The 20,898-nt window shown below is 34.9% G+C and overlaps 1 protein-coding gene across 1 annotated transcript in view; it reads left to right on the top strand.

Annotated features, from left to right (window-relative positions):
* Positions 1-20,898, top strand: part of FMN1 (formin 1) — a 125,382-nt gene that overhangs the window by 39,951 nt on the left and 64,533 nt on the right. Inside the window, exons 4-6 of the mRNA XM_084207987.1 lie at positions 62-828; positions 4,402-4,552; positions 14,662-14,749. Of these exons, the coding sequence (XP_084064113.1) occupies positions 62-828; positions 4,402-4,552; positions 14,662-14,749 (1,006 nt within the window). The remainder of the gene's footprint in view (positions 1-61; positions 829-4,401; positions 4,553-14,661; positions 14,750-20,898) is intronic.

Genomic DNA, 20,898 nt, shown 5'->3' with positions numbered 1-20,898 from the left:
ACAAAATAAACGCTTCAAAAAATATTTGCACTAAGGGTGTGTTTTTCTTGTTGCTCTGCAGTCTCAGTTTGAACTCAGGGTATTCCATATTCGCGGAGAACATGCTGTCTCAACTGCTCAGCTTGAGGAAACCATTGCACATCTGAAGAATGAACTTGATAATAAATTAAACAGAAGAAGTGAAAAAGCAAAGGATATTGGTGTTTCTACTGAAGATGATAACCCACCAAAGGCATACCGAAATGTATGTATACAGACTGACAGAGAAACTTTCATAAAGCCTAGCGAAGAGGAAAACAGAGCTGTGAAAAATAACCAAATAGTACCCAAAAAGCTTAATATTTCTTCTTTGACACATAGTATATCTGCCCAAAGTGAAAATAAGGACAATTACAATGTACAGTCATCAGAAAGTGTCTTGTCTTGTCAACCAAAACAAATGCTGCCTCCACCACCGCCACCACCACCTCCTCCCCTTCCTGATTCTTCACTGTCCACTGTAGTTCCTCCACCACCACCTTTGCCAATGGGTCTGGCTTCACTGACATCTCAGTTTGGATCTGGTCCACCGCTGCCACCTCCACTTTCTGAAGGCTGTAGGAATGTTCAAGCACCACCACCACCACCACCGCCTCTTCCAGGGCTGGGACCTCCTGTTCCTCCTCCACTGCCTGGATCTGGGTTACCTCCACCCCCTCCACCTCCTGGGCCTGGGTTCTTTTTTAATAGCACTTTATCTTCAAACCAAGGTCCTCGAAAACCTGCCATTGAACCTGGCCGTCCCATGAAGCCTTTGTACTGGACACGAATACAATTGCAAGATAACAGGTAAAATATACTTACTTGGACTTAGAGTTGCTGCTTACAGGTCAGTGTAGAGACATGGAATTTACATGATTCTAGAAAAAAATCTGAATCAGTTCTAGAAGTCTGAAAAAATAAGTTGTTTTAAAATATCATATTTAAATTAAAATTATATGTATTATAAATGAAAATCTTTTGCATCATAACAAAAACATGTTTTATTTTGGCTTTTTTTCCCAATAATTCAAGCATTGCGTGGATAAGTACAGTGACAGTAGTGATAGGGTGCACTACCCAGATTTAGCACTAAAATGTAAAAGGATAGCCTAGAGATTAAAAAGATTTTTTTAAATTTTTTTTTTTCTTAAAATTAAGTCTGCGTTAGCATTAGAATTGAAACGTTAAAATTTGGTCAGGTGAGAATTTAGTTTCATTTTTGTTTTCTGGTCACTATGTTGTGTCATCCTCTATGATTCCAGTTCTAGACACTGGAAACAGTTAAACTGGAACCTAACCTCTGTGCATAATTCTGTCAGAGCAGGAAGAATAAAGCATATTGCAGCTCAGCAACCTGTAGCATGAAGTGTCCATTATGGACAAGTCTCAGTATTGATGGAGACCTGTACAGCTTTAAAAAATAATAGATATAAAATTTTAGAAAGAATACCCACCTCACTGTGATTTAGTGCAGGGATGGAATCCCTGTTTGAGGGAGGGATGCCCTAAGAGGGACCCTGATTTGCTTGAGTAGTGGGAATGCAAACAAGGCCAAGTGTAACATCTTGCACTGGAGTTGGGGCAACTCCCAGTATCCGTAAAATGTGTGGAATAAAGGAGGTAGATTTGGGTAGAATATAAGGAAGAAGTTCTTTACTGTAAGAGTGGTGAAAGGTTTCCAGGAGGAGCTGCAGATGCCTCTGTCCTGAAAGTGTTCAAGGCCAGATTGGATGGGGTGCTGCACAGGCTGGTCTAGTGGAGGTTGTCCCTGCCCGTGGCAAGGGGTTGGAATGAGATGTTCTTCAACGTTCTTTCAACCCAGGTCATTCTGCGGTTCTGTAACAGTATTCTTCTAGTAGTCTATTCTGTTGTATCAAATCCAAAGTTACTAAATATACTGTTTAATTGATTAGTTTGGAAGGGGTCATTTGGTGAACAGGCATAAATAAACAATTTTTGGCCAGGTTTTTTTTTTTTTTTTATTATCCTACAGTCTTTGTTTATGCTACCTGTTTATTTAGCTGACAGGAGAAAAGCAGTTCTCCCAGTCACTTTCTGAACCAGCATTAATGAGTACCTTACTGCCATAGTTACTCAGCTGCTCTTTTTGGATTTGACTGATACTGACTTTCCTTCTTGTATTTATTACTGTAATATAGAGCTCCTTAGGAGGGATGGATCAAAAAAGATTTTTGGGGGATGCTTAAGTGACACAGACTATTTTATGTTAATGAAGAGTTGTTCCTTAATTTAGGTCCCGTATTAATGCAAGTAATGAAATTACATTATTATTTGGATCTTAAGCTTCAAACCATTATTATCTATGTTCAAAATTATGTTAGCCTAGCAGCAGTTATGAAGATGGTAAATTTAAACATTTTAATAAGCTAAATCATATTACTATATAGGGCTTACAGCCATAATGCATCATAATATTATATGTGCTATACAAAATATACACACATAATATATGTATGTGTGTGTATATATACATGGACACATATATTATTATTATATACTGTTAATTTTTAGAAATTATAAATTATAGTTTATTTATCCTTTAACAATTATTTTTATAAATTATGTCTTTAAATTATTTAATATTATAATAATATTTTATTTTCAGGTTTCTCTATTATATTTAAACATGTTTGAAGTAAATAGCTGCAACTAAGTGAATTTAAATATGGGTTTTATTTTACTTTACAGCTCTGAATTTATTTTGATGAGAAAGTACCATTATTCTGGTGTAATAAAGCATTGTAAGATGTCAATATTTTATATAAAATATTTGACAGGAACAAAGGAATTACTGAAATTTCAGTTGTATAGTCTTAGTTTTTCAGAACTAAAAAGAATTAAAATTTTTCAGAATTGAAATATTTTGGAGCAGGAGTCTTGAACATTTTAGTTTTACTTTCCCAGTATTTCTTTGGCATAATTGTTTCATAGTGAATAAATAGTTGGTCCATAAATAAACTTTATTGAAATTCTTCCCATTGAATCAATTAAATAAAAATTTTCTTTTCTGAGGTGGTGCTGGTTCACCAAGCTTTTGCAAGGTAAGGAATAATTCATAGCATTCTGATGAACTGCTGGTCCCCAAATATAACGGTCCAACATTTTCATGGTCTGTATTAGAACTGGAAATTTCTTCAAGGATTTGCTGCTCAGACTGGAAGCTGTCCAGGACTTCTGGTTGCAGAGCCAGAAAGAATCCTTCATTCTTCTGTCTTGGTTCAGGGACAACAACTAATATCAGGAAGAGCAGAGCTGTGGAGCTCTAAGCATGTCCTGTGACATGGAATATGCTGCATCAGCAGATGCTAATAGAAAATAATGAAAAGTTCCTTAAACATTCATGATAGTAGGCAGTTGAGTATGAAGTAGAAAAAAAATCCTAAATTTGAAAAGAAAAAAAAAATGGGTTCCTTTTGAATTGCTAGGAATTCAATTTTGTTGCATATTACATCTGTGTTTAGTGACGTCAGCCATTTGTATTTTTTAGTGGTTTTCTTCACTTTTTTTAAATTGCGAATAATTTCACTGCCTTTTAGTGACATCTGCTGGAAGACACGGTCCCACCTTCTACTGATAAACAGACAAGAACACTCAAAAGTTTTGTCCCACATATTTTCCTGAAACATTGAAATTTTTGAAACGAGGCCCTTTCAGAATTGATGTGCAATGTTTGTAGCACTACATATTATTTTCCCCTTATCCAGATAAAACTAGAGGATCGCTGATCCAAAACTAAATCCAGTCTTGGAAGGCAAAAAAAGAAAGAAAGATAATCCACATTTAAAATTTGCAGTTGGTTGAATGGAGAAGAATACTGGCTAGTCTCCCAAAATATAAGCCACATAATTACTCTAGTTTCCCAGAACTACAACAAGGATAAATATGAGTATACAACATCTGTGGATAACATTGAGTAAATCAGGTCCTATAAAAATTTCCCCAAACACTCTTAAAATATGCTTGAATAAAGTTTGTTCACTATTTGTTGATATTGTTTATTTTTATAGGTCTAAATAGATTACTGGGAATTCCTCAAAAAAGCTGACATTGGAGTACTTCTAATCCTAGTTGAAGTGGCAGAAATCTCTTGCCATGTATTTGCACAAGCTGCCGTTGTTGCAGGAAGAACAGTACAGTACGAATGATGCGTAGTCTAGCAGGCATGGACTAAGTAGCTCAAACTAATAACTAAAACGTACAGGAAAACTTTTGACTTCTTACAGGAGGAAGGTATAGGAAAGGAATGCTCTGTGTGTTGCTTTGAGTTTAAATCTATCATGGATTTTCATCTATTATGGTTAGATCTATTATGGTTTCTCATGATGTTTAGAATTTTTATTATTACCTTTCCCTTTATAGGAAAACTGCTATGCCAACATTATGGGAATCACTGGAAGAACCTGATATACTTGACACTACTGAGTTTGAATATTTATTCTCCAAAGATACCACTCAGGAAAAAAGAAAACCATTATCAGAGACTTACGAAAAAAAAACCAAGGCCAAAAAGGTATTTATTGTTTCTTTGTCTTCTTCTTTTTTTTTTTTGTGTGTGTGTGTGGCACTGGTTAGTCTTTCATTTTGAGAAAATTCCTTTTAATTTTTGGATTTTTTGTGAATGGGCAAGAAAGAAAACTATGGATTGCTGATTCAATCTCAATTCTCTTCCTTGAGAATGCAGGGCTATTATTTACCTTGAAAAATCTTTTACCTTTGCTAATGAAAGTTCTGCATCCCGGTGTGGTGTATTCTCCTATACAGTATAGGAAAAAATACTGTATAGGAGAATAGTATTAAAGTTCTAATTAATATCTGGAAGTGCCAGTATTTCTGGCCATTATTTGCCCCTGAGCTGATGTATAATTAATGCCTGTCTTTAGTTTCTCCAGCAAACCTCTCTTCCACTGAGATAAATTTTGTTAGAAAAATCAAATTTAAGACAAAATTTTAAATAAGGAATGCCAATTTTTTTTTTCCAGTATAGCTAAGGAATTGTGGCAGGAAAGGGCAGGACAATCATGTCTTTAATGGCCAAAGCTCCATGCAGTAGCTGTGTCATTCAGCTTTAGACATGATCCATTGCAGAAGCAGCTGGCGCTTGCCAATTGGGATGTGCAGATAGGAAAAACAAATGCCATTAGCAGTATTTGCTGCCAGAAAAATTCTAGACTGAATAATAATCAATACTGTTTTCCTAAAACACTGTGATTACACATCAGAAACTACTGAAAAACACTGTTTTAAATCTCTGAGTTTACCTGCTTGGAACCACAAGAGGGCACTTTGCATGTGAGCTGTGCTTTTACCTTCAATTATATAATACATAAGAGCGTGAAACATGTATGGATGTTGGGGCTTTCAGATCTTTCAGAACATCTTTGATCATCAATTCCCTGTATTTTGTCTTAATGCAACTGCTGATGAGAAGTATCAGTAAGGCTGTAGAATTTGTAGAACTCAAATTCATGCAATGCAAAAAGTAAATAATTAAAAATGGGGCCTGGATGGGGACATGATGGCATTTGTAAATACACACCAAAGAAATAATAGCTACAGTCCTTCAAATATTAGACTGAAGTTGGGCATGAACATCTCTGTGAAAAATATTTTGATATGTTTTACTCAACAAATGCTTGAGGTGAATGTGATATGTAGCAGCAGCTGTATCCATAAATTCCATTGGTTCACATATCTTATGCCTTCTTTCTAATATTTATTTTTCCATTTCAGTAATTTACCTTTTCTCAGAAAGAATTATGTAATAGGAAATACATTTTTCTAAAGAACTTTGAAGAATTTAATCACTGTAGCTTTAATGGGGAATTAATACGCACAAGTGGTTACCTTTTTATTTCAAACTCTCAGTAACTAAGGGAGTATATCTACTTCTCCAAGGGGGTGACAGCAAACCAGGTACAGAATTAGGCCTGTATACTGAAAGATGAAATTGTGCTTTTCTTTTTCCTTGCTGCTTTGCAAACTAAGTTGCTTTTTTTGAGCAGCGTGATTTTTTAGTGATCTCTCTTGGCTTATCCAAAATTGAATTGGGTAATACTTACAGAAAATATTGTTATAATTATATGCATTATTTCTTGTGAGCAACCAGTATATTTTCATACAAAGACATCCTTTTTATTTCTATCAATGTTTTAATTATTCTGCTTTGTTATTAGAGGTAAACTTACTATTTCAAGACAATGGATATATTACTGAAAGTAATGAAATGAAAAAGGTTCCTTTAAAGTACTGTGGGAAAATACAAAAATAAATCCCCTTAGAAATAAATTCAGAATTATATCTATTACCATGTCTTTAGTTTCTAAAACCAATGGGATTGTGATGATGGTGTTACAAACCATGGGAACTGTGAGGTTTTCCATGAGAATTTACAAAGGTCATGGTCAGTAGTGTAAAATTCCATCATTTGGTCAAATCAAAAATTAAAAATAAACCTGTTTTTAGAATTCAAAGAAAATTTTAATTGAGTACAGAAGCATTTTCTTTTTGTGTATCCCGTCTTTTAACCTTTCTCAGTTAAATTACTCATAGTAGCAGCTGAATGTTTTTACAGACAGTTGGCCTTCTTAAATGGTCCTTGTTTTAATTTGTCTCTCTGAAAGCCCAGATATGTGCAGGCTAGCTCCGGTGGATCAGTCTTGGTGGGCTGCAAATGATACAGTAGTAGAGAGGCATTTTATTTACTTACAGGAGGATTTATTAGTAGATAATAATAGAGAATTCCTGTAGATCAGTATAAAGCTATCAGTTTGGCTGGCCCAATTTCTGGTTTCTCATGCTTCTTTTGGCTCTCAAAGTTTCTTGCCTTTTTTCTAACAATTATATGTACTAGGGTTTTAGCAGGAATCTTTTTCTTTGCTTCAGTACATAAATTTCTGCTTGTCTGGTCTTAAAAATGGTACCAGTGTCACATTATAGGGAATTGTGTAGTCCCCTTAAAGATGCTTTCTACAGACATTAAGAAACACAAATCTTAGATGAGGCTCATCATAGATTATAGATTTAGCTGATTCCATGTCATTATGTACTTACTTATCAATTCCTTTTGCATGTTCACTAAAAAAACCTTCCAGAGCAAGATATAGGTACAGCAATGAAGTTGCAGTTTGTGTTTGAAATAGTTGAGCTGTTTTACTTAATGATACCTGGTAGGACTGACCCACTCCCTGCACTAAACCTCTGCTCTGCACAAACTATGCCTTATTTCATAGAATCTTATACAAACTAAGTTCACCTTCTTTGGTATCTAGGGAAATGACAGACCAATAGATGGTGCAGGTTTTCTTATTAAAACATGATTGTTCAATACTTTGCTTCTTGAATGAGAATTACATCAGTCCCTCACAGTCAAGTTCCTTTTTCAACTGGAATTAAGATTTTATCTTTTGAATTAGAGGATAATTGTTTCTCATTTAACTCTTTTGCAATTCCCAATAAAGCAATATTACTCAGTTTATTCTCGGAATGATTAGTTTTGTGAAACCAGTTGGAATAATCTGTATGCTTAGGCTGTGAAATGAATGCTTCTGTGGAAAGCCTATAGAAATTTCAGTTTCTTCCTTTCTTACCTATTTTTCCAGGTAGTAAACAGTGTATGGCAACACAGATTAAAAAATTCACTGTATGCTCTGCTTTTTTTTACTTACAGCTGATAAACACCTGCCATTTTCAGCCAGAAATGTCTAAATGTCCTATGTGAGCTGCACCAGGGAGGTTTAGGTTGGACATGGAAGAATTTCTTCACAGAAAGGGTGATTAGCCATTGGAGTGGACTCTCCAGGGAGGTGGCAGAGTCACCATCCCTGGAGGTGTTTAAGGAAACACTGGCTGTGGCATTCAGTGCCGTGGTCTGGTTGACATGGTGGTGTTTAGTCATAGGCTGGACTTTGTGTCAGAAACCTTTTTTTCAACCTGATTGATTCTGTGATCAAGATAAATAGAATGGCTGGTCTATCTTCCAGTACCATTTGGCAAGTCAGGCTCAGAAAGGAAACTTCTGGATATATATTCATATTATACATATATATATATACTCATATATATTATATAATTACAATATATTAAATTTTTCATAAAATAAATGTTTATAATATATCAGTAATATTTCAATATATCATCAATAATATTTCTATTCGTACATATATATACTCACTGTCAAAATAGGAGAATACACTGAGGACTCTGTGGACTTCTCTGCTGGTTGTTTACCGTGGTATTTTCACTTATTTCTTGGGTAGCAGAATACTAACTCTGCAGCCACCACCTGTTTGTGAGAGGCTTCAAATGTACTGAAGTAGATCCTTCACAAGGCTTTCGTGTGTCTGAGATCTCGTCTGACAGACAAAGATAAGCACAAAGCTAATGCAGTTAACCACAAGGTTAATATGATTGAGAATATTCAGCTACCTAAAAAATAAGATGGAGTACAGCTGGCTAACTGGCTGGTAATAGTTCAGCAGAAAGAGTCTTGGCATTTTAGTGGCCCACAAGAGGAACGTGAATTGTCAAATCATGGTAATACTAAAAATGAAAAGCAGAACTCTGATAGATCAAGTAGTATTGCTTGCAAGACTATTCAGCCATGTCTCAGTTAAGAGCTGCATCTACATTTAGGCACTACAAACCTTCATTAAAAATTTGCTAACTGTAAAGAGTCAAGAAGAGGGAGAATGATGAAAAGTGAAGTAGTCTCTAAGGAAAGAAATTATTATGATTGTTTAGTCTAGAAAGGAGAAGGTTGATTGGGACACACAGTATAAGTGTAATCAAGTGCATGCAGCTGCTGCAAAGAAAAATTATGAAAAGCTTTCTAAGAGCAAGGATACCAAAGGAATGCAGAAAAATTTTGGCTAGGGAAATTGTGTGTCTGTATTTGGAGATCTTTAGGAAAGTTTGTTTAGAGTGGTACACTTATAATTGGTAACTGTCTTGAAGTGCAGAAATGCTGTCAATGACATTTTGAGTGCCTTTTCAACCTCTTGACGCTGTTAATCAATTAAAAGACAAAGTCCACCTTCTGTCCATTGTCCTATGGATTGAAACAGCTGGCTATACTTTTTTCAAAAACACTTTCATGATTCCCAAATTTGTTGCATTTATGCCAGATAGAAATGGCTTACTGGGTTGCACTGATTTCTAGAAGCTTCTGACAGGTATGTGGAGGAAGAAAGGAACAGAAATTAAGAATCTAAACAGCAATGCTAATACAACTTAAAGGACTGCATAAAAGGTGATTTTACTTATTTTTAGAAATATAATAACTTATTTTGGAAAAATATAGTTCATTCACTTGATGGTGATACAATGTAAACCCAATATAGGTTAAACAAAGGTCAGGTGTACCTTTCTAGTACTCAAATATATATACTTGAAGACTTGAAGTTTGTTATGGTATTGCTTATCTGGGCTTAGAAGCTCTGCAAACTGTGTGGCTGCTCATGCTTCTTTGATCATGCAGCCCTTTGGAAAATGTAGCACCTTTGGAAGAACTTTAAGGTTTTTTTCCAACTGTACACCCTCTGAAATAATGCAGGAAACTCTTGTTCTTGTGCATTTATTTTCTCTGCATGTATGCAATCTTTCATTTAATATTCTATGTATTATGTAGATAATTATAAAAATTATTATTATTCTGAGGTTTTGATATTATGTCTTAAGAATAGAATTTGGTTTTTCTGGTTGGGAGAATTTACTGGCTAGATGAATATATTAGTTGTGTCCCAATATTAGAGCAAGATACTATGTAACATATTTAAACCTTAAAAATATAATTCTTCTCTCATAAAAGTTTTTGAATTAAGACTAGATGCATTATAATCTTATATGAAGTAATGTAATGCAGTTAATGTTTGGAGTTGATATCCATGAACTCGAGAAGAGATGTTTGCTGACTTTCCCAGAGACTCTAGATGGATAAATAATATAAAGAAGGAGTGGGATTTATTTCATTGTTATTTTATAGTTCTGATGTGGTTGAATCTGCAGCAGGAAAAATTCAAATTATTGGAGGAAAACAAAAGTGCCTTAGCACCTGAACATGAATCAAATAAATAAAAGATATTATTCATTATGTAATAAGCTATGATACTCTGTAATCTTGAAAAAGAGATAATTAAAAAAGATTGCTTACTGCAATTTTTTCCATGTGCATTTTGTAGCTCCATTGCTAGATCTAACACATATTTTTGATGTTGTGTTAGTTTTTCCATTATATTTGAGCACTTGTTAGTAATTTATCCTCAAAAACTCAAGTATTTTCTATAATTTTTCAAGAAACAGGATAGTTGGATATTTGTGATGCCACTCTGTCTTCATCTTACCAAAAAAAAAGAGTAAATGTCAAGTAATTTGTGTCAGGTGTATGCTCCAAATGAAAGTCCATCAATCATTTTTGGCCCTTTAGTGCAATGATTATAATTTCAAAGACGCAGGAGGACATTAAAGATAATGGCTTTTCTGTTGTCTGTTATCTCTAACAGACTTCACATAATTATTAACATGTGTTCTCATTTACGAAGAGTGTCAATATTTTGAGTGAATTGCATTTTTTTAACTGAAAGGGATATGCCTGTCAGCAAGTTTTTTTGTCCATCTAACTAAATGAGGAATTACAATTAATAAATTTTGTGTTTCCGCAAGAAGGGCAGATATTGCAGAAAGTGTTGGAAGCTTTGGAGGGTTGAAGCACAATGACTGTCTTCAGCTGTCTGCATAAGATAATAAACAGTGTTCAAACTTAAGCAGACGTAGTAAAATGCTAGTGCATGCTCATCCGAGGCACTCTCACTTTCTCTTTATATTTTATGCTGTGCTGAGAAAAATAACTGGCATTCCTTGTTTATCACAAAGCCCTGAAGTCATGTAGAATATAGAAATTGTCCACAGGGTGAATATCTGGTTTGTGGTTTGTCTAATTTTTGCAGTTCTGATAGGAGTAAAGATATTGAGAAAAGTTTCTTACTAGCTCCTTCATACCTCCTATTTGAACCTGATATATTGCCACTTGTGTGTACTTTTGAAAAAGGCTAAAAGTAGTGGTGTTTTTAGGCTAATAAAGTTGTAAATAGACTTTTAAAAATATAAAGCCATGGTTCACCCATAATAAGGAAAACATGGTTAAATTTGGCTCTCCCTTGAGTAGGAATATGAGAGATGATGTCTAGTCTTAAGCTTCTGAAATTTCATTGGTTACTCTTGGAGTGTTTATGCCGAATGGCTTGAGGGACATACTTTGGCTTCTTGTGCAGGATATTCTTCCTGTGTTTGAACAGGATTTCAGCAATCCAAACATGGGCCCGGGCTGTTGATTTGCTGTAAAAGTTGGTGAGTGGGAATGGAGGGAAATGCTGTAATATGCAGGACAGCTTTTTAGCTTATGGCTTTTCTCAATAAATGGAAGGAATCCATGCACCACCGGGAGGAAGGATTTAACTTTCAATCACTAAAGTAAACTGAGTCTCTTCAGATTTCAGCACCAGTAAGTGTCCTGGACAAATATAGGCATTGCAGTTTGACAGAACAGTAAAGTCTGCTGTATAGTATTTAATGAAATGCATTTCCAGCTACATTAGAGAAACACCTTCTAATGGAAATGTGTGTTCTAATGGAAATATTAGTGTATTCAAGCTTTAGTATATCTTCATTTTTTAATTAGATTATAAAGATTTGAAAGATATAGATGAGACACTTGTGTACAGCAAATCAGCTGACTTAACATTAAAAAATAAGGGAAAAAACAACAAAAATCAAATAATGCTATGGACCGGTGAAGTAAAGAAATTATCACCAGCAGTCACAATTTTCTCACTAAGCCAGAAAATGCTGCATCCATTGCAACAATACATTCATAGTCTGGAGAAGCAACAGGCAGCTGGCAAACCCCACCAGCTGGCACAGCAGCATCAGCTGGCGTCAGCTGGCTTGTAGCTGCTTACCTGTCACTGCCAGCTACAAGCAAGTCACAATACGCTGAGAGGTGACCAGTGATTTGTCTTTTAAAACATAGACTAAATAGTTCAGCACAGTCTTTACAAACTTTCCTTTTATTTGCCTTATATTTTTACTGAACTGAAAAAGTGCTGATTTTTTTTTTTTTTGTGTATATTTGGAATTCACCCCTAGAGATAGAATAACCATCACTGGAACAAAGTATCTTTGAAAATTAATTCTTTGTTTTACTACTGATTATATATTTTAACTGCAAAATCTTTCAAGTTCCACATTGATTCTAAAAATCTATGACAAAATTCCAGTATAATACTTAGCATTATAACTATGGGTTTGAAGTAGTTTTATGCTTAATGTAAGCTATTCTGTTATCCTGGTCCTCCATTTTTGCTCTCCAATGAATTAATTATGAGCCTCCAGCTACTTGGTTGAAGCTGTTTCAGGTAGTCTGCATCTAGCTTGATGCCTGGTAATGGTGCATGTGTACATTTGTCTAAAATGCAAGTGAACGTACAGTCAGTTGCTGTTTTAAATCATTAATCTCTGGTTTAACTTTTAAAATTATATAGGGCTTTCTTTAAGGGTTTTCTCACAAATTGTTTAGGGGGGAGGTCTTGCTTAGTGATGTGAGCTAGTTTGATCATATATGGAGCACATAGTAGCGCTTACAAATACTTTAGTGGAATGATTTCAAATGTCATATTGTCTACAACTGCTGTAGTCTGGAAAGGTTTTGCCTCAAACTAGGCATGTCTAATGGGGTTTATGACAACCTATGAATTTGCCCTGAACAAGGTCAACTTGGAGGTCAGTGAATGCTGTACAAATTGCATACTGCTCAAACCTGTAATTATCCCTGTAAGAAGTTAATGTGCTGCGGAGTTCAGCAAATTCATGTAAAGCTTCAGAGATGACCATGATAAACCAAGCAGTTGCATTTGCTCAGAAGAATCAGTCAACAGGATGTGACAATGCCAAGCGTTCATTTAAGGTAACTTGGAGCAAAATCATCTTGTCTGCTTGTGTATTCAGGAGATAAAGAGCCTGAATACTTTGTCATTTGAACAAAACACTTTCCACAACATTAATTTCTTAATATCCATCATATGTGCTGTCCATATAGGCAGAAAAACTCTCAGGATAGATTTTTTCCAATTTTGGCAGAAAATATGTGCAATCTACTTTAACATGAATTTATTATTGAGTACCTACAAGAGGGACCTAAAATATCTGTGAGATCTTTGTTGACGAGAGCATTTGTTCCAACTTGTGCACATATTATCCAATTTCAGTACTCTAAATACTAACTTTGCATTTTCAAGTGAAAATGTCAGTATCATTTCTCTTTTTCCTCTATTTGTCAAAAAATGTATTTTTTAATTGATGAGTGACTAAGTACTTTCATAGGTAAATATTTTTAAATCACATAAAACACAGATAGGAAACGTTTTTATGAGTTAGTATAAATTTTGTCAGTTAACTGTCTTTAATTTGAGTATCAATAAAAGTATTCTAGGAATAAGGGATAACAATTGCTTTAAGTTCTTACTATGATTAAATATCCAAATATAAATGCCACCTTTAATTTAAATAATAAAATTAAATTTGGAGAAATATAGATTAAATATTATTCAAATACTAAGAATATCAATTTAGGGAAAACATAGCTATTAGTTTTAATTTTGCATAGGAGTTAGTATTTTTGATAGTTTTTGTACATCAACACTATGAAGTAAGCCATTTGCTTGGATCAGAACTTTTTGTATTTCTGAAGAATTTGTGTCTGTATTGTATTTTGTGATGTCCTCCTGTCATATCTTCGTTACGAAATTAATCAAAATCACAAATACCAATAACCCAGAAATTGTGGGAAATAAGTTTTTTACATTGTAACATCTGAGTAACACTAATTCCCTTCTTTATAAGTAATTTCAACCAGCCAAAATAATATTAAGGTTTTCCTTCCTCCTCTTTCTTCTTCTCCCCCTAAACTGACATCAGAAAGTATTACAGTCTTCATGTCAGTATATTATACTATCAAATATCTGTACCCAAATGTGAAAAAAATCCTGAAATCCCTGTGGAGTGTCAACAGTGTGGAATAAGCACATTCAGACATGAGCAAAAGAAATACTTTGAGTAGTGCCCAGTGTTCCAGAAGTAGTGTTGAGAGGACATAAAAAGACAATTCTTCAATTCTTCTTGGTCAGGACTTGATTCTTTGCTGAAAAAATAGACATAAGCCTGTTCACACTGAAATGTAAACTACCAGACAAACTAGGGAACTTGTGATGTACTTTAATAGTTCATAAATGTCTTTAATAGTTCTTAAATGTCATTTAAAGAAAAAGGGGGGGGGGGGTGGGGAACATATTCCAGAATAAATATTTGATGTGCCTTTTTCTCTTCCTGTGTAACAGCATCCTACAAGTAAGAGGTGATGTTCTTTGGTAGTCCTGATGAGAATTCAGTCTTACAATTCATTTTTTAAGGTGCAGAGCGCAAAGATAAGATGAAGGTCTTGCTACCACATTTAGCTAATAAAAGGGTTTGATGTGTGGAGAAATATTGAATTCAATTCACAAATTATAAAAGTGACTGAATATTTTGTAGAGTGTTCCCTTGATCTCAGATCATTTTGCATCACCTTTCTAGATTATCAAATTGCTGGATGGAAAGCGGTCGCAAACTGTAGGAATTTTAATATCCAGTTTGCACTTGGAGATGAAGGATATTCAACAAGGTAAGTGTTTCTTACACTTAATGTATTGTACTTGCATGGATATTTTATCATAGCCCTCAGATAATTTCTGACAGTGCAGAATAGTGTTTTGAATAGTCTCCTACCAGAAGAATCATTCTTCCAATATATTCCATTTTATGTCAAAGTTTCACCTAAAAACTAGAATTGAATTTGGGTACAACTCTTTCTCTACCTTTACAGTTAGCATAACACTTTCAGTACTCCTCCCCTGCAGTTCCCTGCTTTTTCTAAAGCAAGTCATCCACCCACAGGAATTAAATGGAGGGCTTATGCATAAGTTTTCAGGCTTCAAACATGCAGCCAGTATTTTTTAATATTTACATTTTGCTTCATTCACAGTATAAGAAGTACATCCCAAACTGATGTTACCATGTAACCATCAGAAAGAGAATTACTGGATGGCATTTTTCAAAGCATGGGGCTAGTCAGTTGTAAATTCCATTACTGGTAGAAATTATTTGAGTTTGCCAATACAACTGTAGAGAAATACAGATTTTTCAGAACACTGGGGTGATTGAGAGTCTGCTTATGTTCTGGATTTAAAAAGATATTGTTTAAGGATATTGTTTATTTCTTTTTCACATTAAGAAAAGGAAAATATTCACCATTTAAAACAACTGCTGGAACAACTCAAGTTGATGTCTCCTTTTTTGCTATTGTTTTTCCTTCCATCACATGCAAATACTGGGTAGGGTGTTGAGATGCTGCTGGCATTGATTATTATTAATTTCAAAAGAGCCTTTGAGCATCTAGCACTTTAAAAGCACAAGGGCTTACAGATGTCTCTTGGGATGCAGAGGAATAAGGAAAAGAAGGAATAACTTTGTGTCTGCCAGTATTGTGTGAAAGGTATCAGAATGAGATGGAAAAAAACCGCTATTACTAAAGGTCTAAATAATTTGCTGGCAGAAGTGTCAGCAGCACAGGGATAGGATAGAAGCTTTATTACAAAAACTGGGTAATATTCTTAAGAATCTTCAGAGATTGGTTTTCTTTTTATTTTCTGTGCCACGACGTTCTACTAAAATAGAGCATCTCTATCTCTCTATGTTGTTTGCTGTACTTGTGTAGCTTTTGAAATCTTCCGGCCAATTTATACCAACTCTAAGAGACCATAAGGACCCAAATATCCCAGTATACATCCAAGAGCATTTTTAACTTGAGTGAGCAGTGCGCTTTTGAATCACATGTATCAATTGTCCCTTTGGCTTTGTTTGCATTGCAGAGCAATGCAGAGCAGTCTCAGAGCGCACAAACATGCTTCAGAATCAAATTAAATGAGAAGATTTGCTTTAGGAACATGCCATCAGTCTCCATGTATAGTTGTCTCTAAATTCCCCAGGATCAGATCAGAGATAGTTAAAACTCCCTGAAACATGTATAGTGTGAACTGTTGCTGTCTACAAATCCATTTCTAAAGACTACACTACTTGCCGTTGTAGATGTAGCTAATGTAGTCCTACAAGTTTAATGAAAATTAGAGTGTTGGTAGAAGAAAGACACCAAAACAAGGGCTGTCACTGAAGAAAAGTTTAGAACTCATCACCCTTTCTTGTCTGAGGTAGCAAATGACTGGCCTGTCACCACATGTGTTGCTCAAGGCAGCAATAGGATATGCTGCCTCTTGCTTATGGAAACAACTAGGAGCTACCATCAGGATTTGAGAAAACCATTAGTGGAACTTTTTAAAAAATATACTAACAAGGCAATCTGTGTTCAGAGACTATCTAGGGTGAAAAACCAGTTCACAAAACTCAGGGAAAACATTGTTCTGTAGAGAGGACCTTTAGAAATGTACATTACTCTGAAAACAACATTAGAATTTTGCTTGTTTCCCTTTTAATGTCAGTTTATTTCATAGTATTTTGTGTAATTTAAATCTGTGGGCAGTCCTGCCTCTCAGCAGACAAATTATTTGAAGACTGCTGTAGTCCATGCACTGGATGAAAAAAATTCATAGTAGGCTAAATGGTGCATGACAACACCTAACCAAAAAAATCATGTAATCATTGGGTCATGAATGTCAACTTTTTTTTTTTTAAAGAGGAGTTGCAAAGAGCTACCTCTAAAAACATGCAGATTAAGCACTCATCTCTTTTTTCACGCCAATTTCCATGGCGTAATTCAGTATGTGAAAAACAGGGAAAAGTTAATAGCCTTTGACAGCTTACAATAGAGAATGTAGAAGTCTGAAGCAAAAGAAAGTCAGAAGTGAAAAAAAAGATCTAATTTATATTTCAAGCTATTATGACCATGTTTGTAGTAAAATCATGTACAAATGAATGTCTGATCTATGTGTGATGTACTGGTTAGTCTACCTTAGGCAGCAGAATACTACCTCGAATACAGGTAGAGAAATTGTCAGATGAACTGCCCTGTGCATACAGATGCATGCAGAATTGTAGAGAAGACAAAAGAGTAACCACAAGAAAAATTGCATCTCCCTTTAAAATAGTGTGAGATTTCTGCATCCACAGGATTATCCTCTCAAGTCAAAGTACATAGCTTCACAGGATATTCTGTAGATAACTCAGCAGAGCAAAACAAGCAAGTGACCATATCTGGCATCCAGATGTTTGAGTTTGCATTTGATAATGCGCCAGCCACCACACTTCAGGAGGGGGATCTCCCACACGTATTTGTTTAAGAGAATGAAATTCATCCTCTGCAGATAAGTTTATATCCATACTGCTTCTGAGTACAGTCTAAGAAGAAGACAGCATAAAACTAAATAATTATTTTGGGTACTGTTGGTATTACATGATGCACAGGGAAAGTTAACATTGTCATGCTGCACCTGTCCTAAGACTCTCCTTTTTGTACTGTGGGAGATATCCAGGTACTTCGGTGTTCTGAGCACTGGTGAGAGCAATAAAGTTTTTTGTTAGACCACTATTAATATTACTCCTTTCCTGAGCAGAAGAGGCATGCAAAAAATCTGTCTGACTCAGTATGCTATATAGGATCTGTATCTTGAAAAGACAAATAGCAGTAATCAAATTGTGCATAGGTTTGATATTATTTCTTAAGGCTGCTTCTCTGCATTTTTAAAAACCTTTATAAAAGGAGATGAGGAATAGCAGAGATCACTTGTTAGGTATGCTTTAAGCATCCACACTTAGAGAAGTAATCTCCATTTCATATCAATCCATTTCTGTCTTTTCCTATAATTGTTCAGGTGAAATACTACAACTTGAGAGACAAACTTGTGGATCAACATTATTTGTGTGATTTTGCTGTTGATATACTGCAACTTGCTGTACAGTGAGGTGTTTCAGTTTTGTTTGTAATGGGAAATACTGATTATAGTGGTATGTGAAAATACTGTGTGGGTCCTTGTCCCAACTTTTTATAGGGCAATATTCCTCTCACTGAGACAGCTCCAAAATAGTAGCTGGCAATGTAAATGCACTGGAAAGCACATAATAATACTCCTTTCTGCAGTGTATGTACTGTCTTTCCGTGAGCTGCTGAGATCCTTGTTCAAGAGTTAACTGGCAAAATTGTGGGGCAGTCCAGATGAAAAACTTTTAGTTACAGAAAATGGGATGTAGATAAAATGTAGATGTCTTATGTTCAAAAGAGTGATTATCCCAAATCCCTCCATTCATAGTACATTCATAGTACCTGCATTTTGCCACTAAAACTGTAGAGCACTGGAAGTTCTGCTTCTTTCCATTGTAGAAATATTTCACTGTTGAATATTGCTGATTGCCGTCAGAGCACATTAACTAAATGGTCTGCTGGTGTTTATGCTGGTATATTTTCCATCTTTGAGATGTGGTAGATCACATCAGATGCACACCTAATAGCTTATTGTACTCTTTGTGGTAGTAAAGTGTAGTATGTTTCCCACAGAACAGCTGCAGACTTTGCTGCCACATTTGCCAAACCCGTGGTATCTGTACTGGAGCACTATAATGCTGACAGAATATAGCCTGTATGAAAAGGGGGGAACTTAACATTTATCCTTAGTATAGAGATTATTTCTAATGCTAAAAGTGAAGCATCTGACTTGTTTCCTTCAACTTTGTGATTTCTCTTCATTTCAGCATATGAGTGTAAAAAATTGGGAGAATATGAATTGTAGATTAACCCAGCCACACTGATGATCAGTCTAATAACCATTCTGATTCAGTATTATGTTTCTAATCATCCTGGGATTGTGCTAATAAGAGCACACAGAAGATTTATAAATGGGTTTGCATTGTCTTAGTGAAAGTTATGCCTTATGGCACATCTAAACTGTTGTTCCAAAGTTTTGTGTCTTTCCCACCTACTCCCAAAATATTACATGTATATATTCTATATATTCAGCATACTATGCATGAAGTATAAAGGTAGCTGCATACCCGTCTCAGAAGTTGGGAAACCATTTTGTTTAAAATTAAATGTTTTTCTCTTTTTTTGGGAAAATTCACAACATATATTTTTATTAATCTGTTTTGGATATCCTTTGCATGTCAGTAGGTTAACATTAGTGCCAGAATCTTTTGTTCATTGCTTCTTGCAAGATTCAAGCTTTCTTAGTCTTCTAAACCTCCATTGTGCCCATGGTATTTCTTTATTACCTATATTCTTTTTTGTGTTGCATGGCAATTAATACTGGAGAAAACCTTTAAATAAGTTGATAACATATATATTTGTCAGAAGTAAGCCAGAGGGATTTGGATATTACAGGTAGTTTTGCCAAGTATTTAACAGTCATTTTCTAATTGACTAGGTCAGTCACAATTTTATTTAAATTTCCCAATGACAGGCTGCATATTCCCATGAAATCAAGCCTTACTCAACAGAATGCAGTACCTAAAACAACTAAGTACTTCCAGGTCAAATAAATAGGGCTTTGGCAAGCTCCTTTTATTTAAATAATGTACTTTTGTTTTATTATTTGGGAGCAGCTAAGGTGATTTCTTCATATTTCATAGTCTAATTGTTGTATTAAATGGTTTGATACTGGTAAGTATATGTTAGCTCTGTCAGCAGGACTTAAATCCTGATTTAGCCAAAATGTGTTTAGTAAGAGCGAGGCTGTATGTCATATTCTGCCTTAAGACTGTTGGTATTTCAGCTTATTTAGAGGAGGTAAGTATATTTTTCACATTACACTTTAAGTTCCAAAGTTGTATGTACACTGCACACAGTATGCTTTAAATCTCAGCTTTTTTTTTGCTTTACATTTTTTAATTGATCAGAATATGTGAAAAATCTGTGCAACAGGGAATCTGTTAGATTCATTTTTTAGAAGTTAGTATGTTAAAAACCTTTGGTATTAAGTTTATATTTGAAGCAATGCTCTTAGTATGTGAAATGTAGCTGGCAAGTATTTTTATGTGTGCCTGTTAGTTTGAATGCATGATGCTGATCTGTTTTTTGTCCTAACTGACGGTTATTATATCCTAATGGGAGCAACCCTGCACTAATGATCCTTGTGTATATAAATTCTTCTTCTTGTGAGCAGACACCATAGGCAACATAAAAATGTTTGCCTCAATTTCCCTGCAAAAAAGGATCTCAGAAACCAGACTTGGCCAAGTAACAGATTTTTTAAAGGTAGAGGAACCCAATAAAATTACCAGCTTTTCACAGCATGAGTCTACTTCCTTTTGACATATTGTGAGGTGTAGGTGAAGTATTCTAACTGAACTGACAGTGTAAGGAAGACAGCTAACTAGAAAGCAAGATGAAAGTAAAAACCACCAATGATGATTGATATTGTAATAGCTATTAATTGTTTTGGAGCCTCTTTTGTGGATTTATGATAGTTCACCTATATTACTTACACTTATGTAAGCCGGATATAATGAGATTTAATGCAGTAAAATATCATGGTTAAATTCACTGTATCTGGAAGACCTTTTTGAAAAACATACCTAGGTTTGTATTAATTTTGATGAAGTTAATATACATATGACGAAAAGTGGGTTTTGTTTTTCATAGAAAAATTTAAAAGCTCTTGTTACTTTAAGTGAAAATCAAAATAATTACTTTCTTTGATCTAGTGCAATGGGTTTTTTTAAGCTGCCCCAATTCAAGCTAATTTACACAAAATACTGTGAATGTATTTGCACATGGCATATTTCATATTTTAAGAATAAGAATATGAAGACACGTGTGAATTTGGGGAT

This window comes from Fringilla coelebs (assembly GCF_963513975.1).
Source record: "Fringilla coelebs genome assembly, chromosome: 6".
NCBI classification, from domain to species: domain Eukaryota; kingdom Metazoa; phylum Chordata; class Aves; order Passeriformes; family Fringillidae; genus Fringilla; species Fringilla coelebs.
This window is presented reverse-complemented; position numbering and strand designations above follow the sequence as displayed.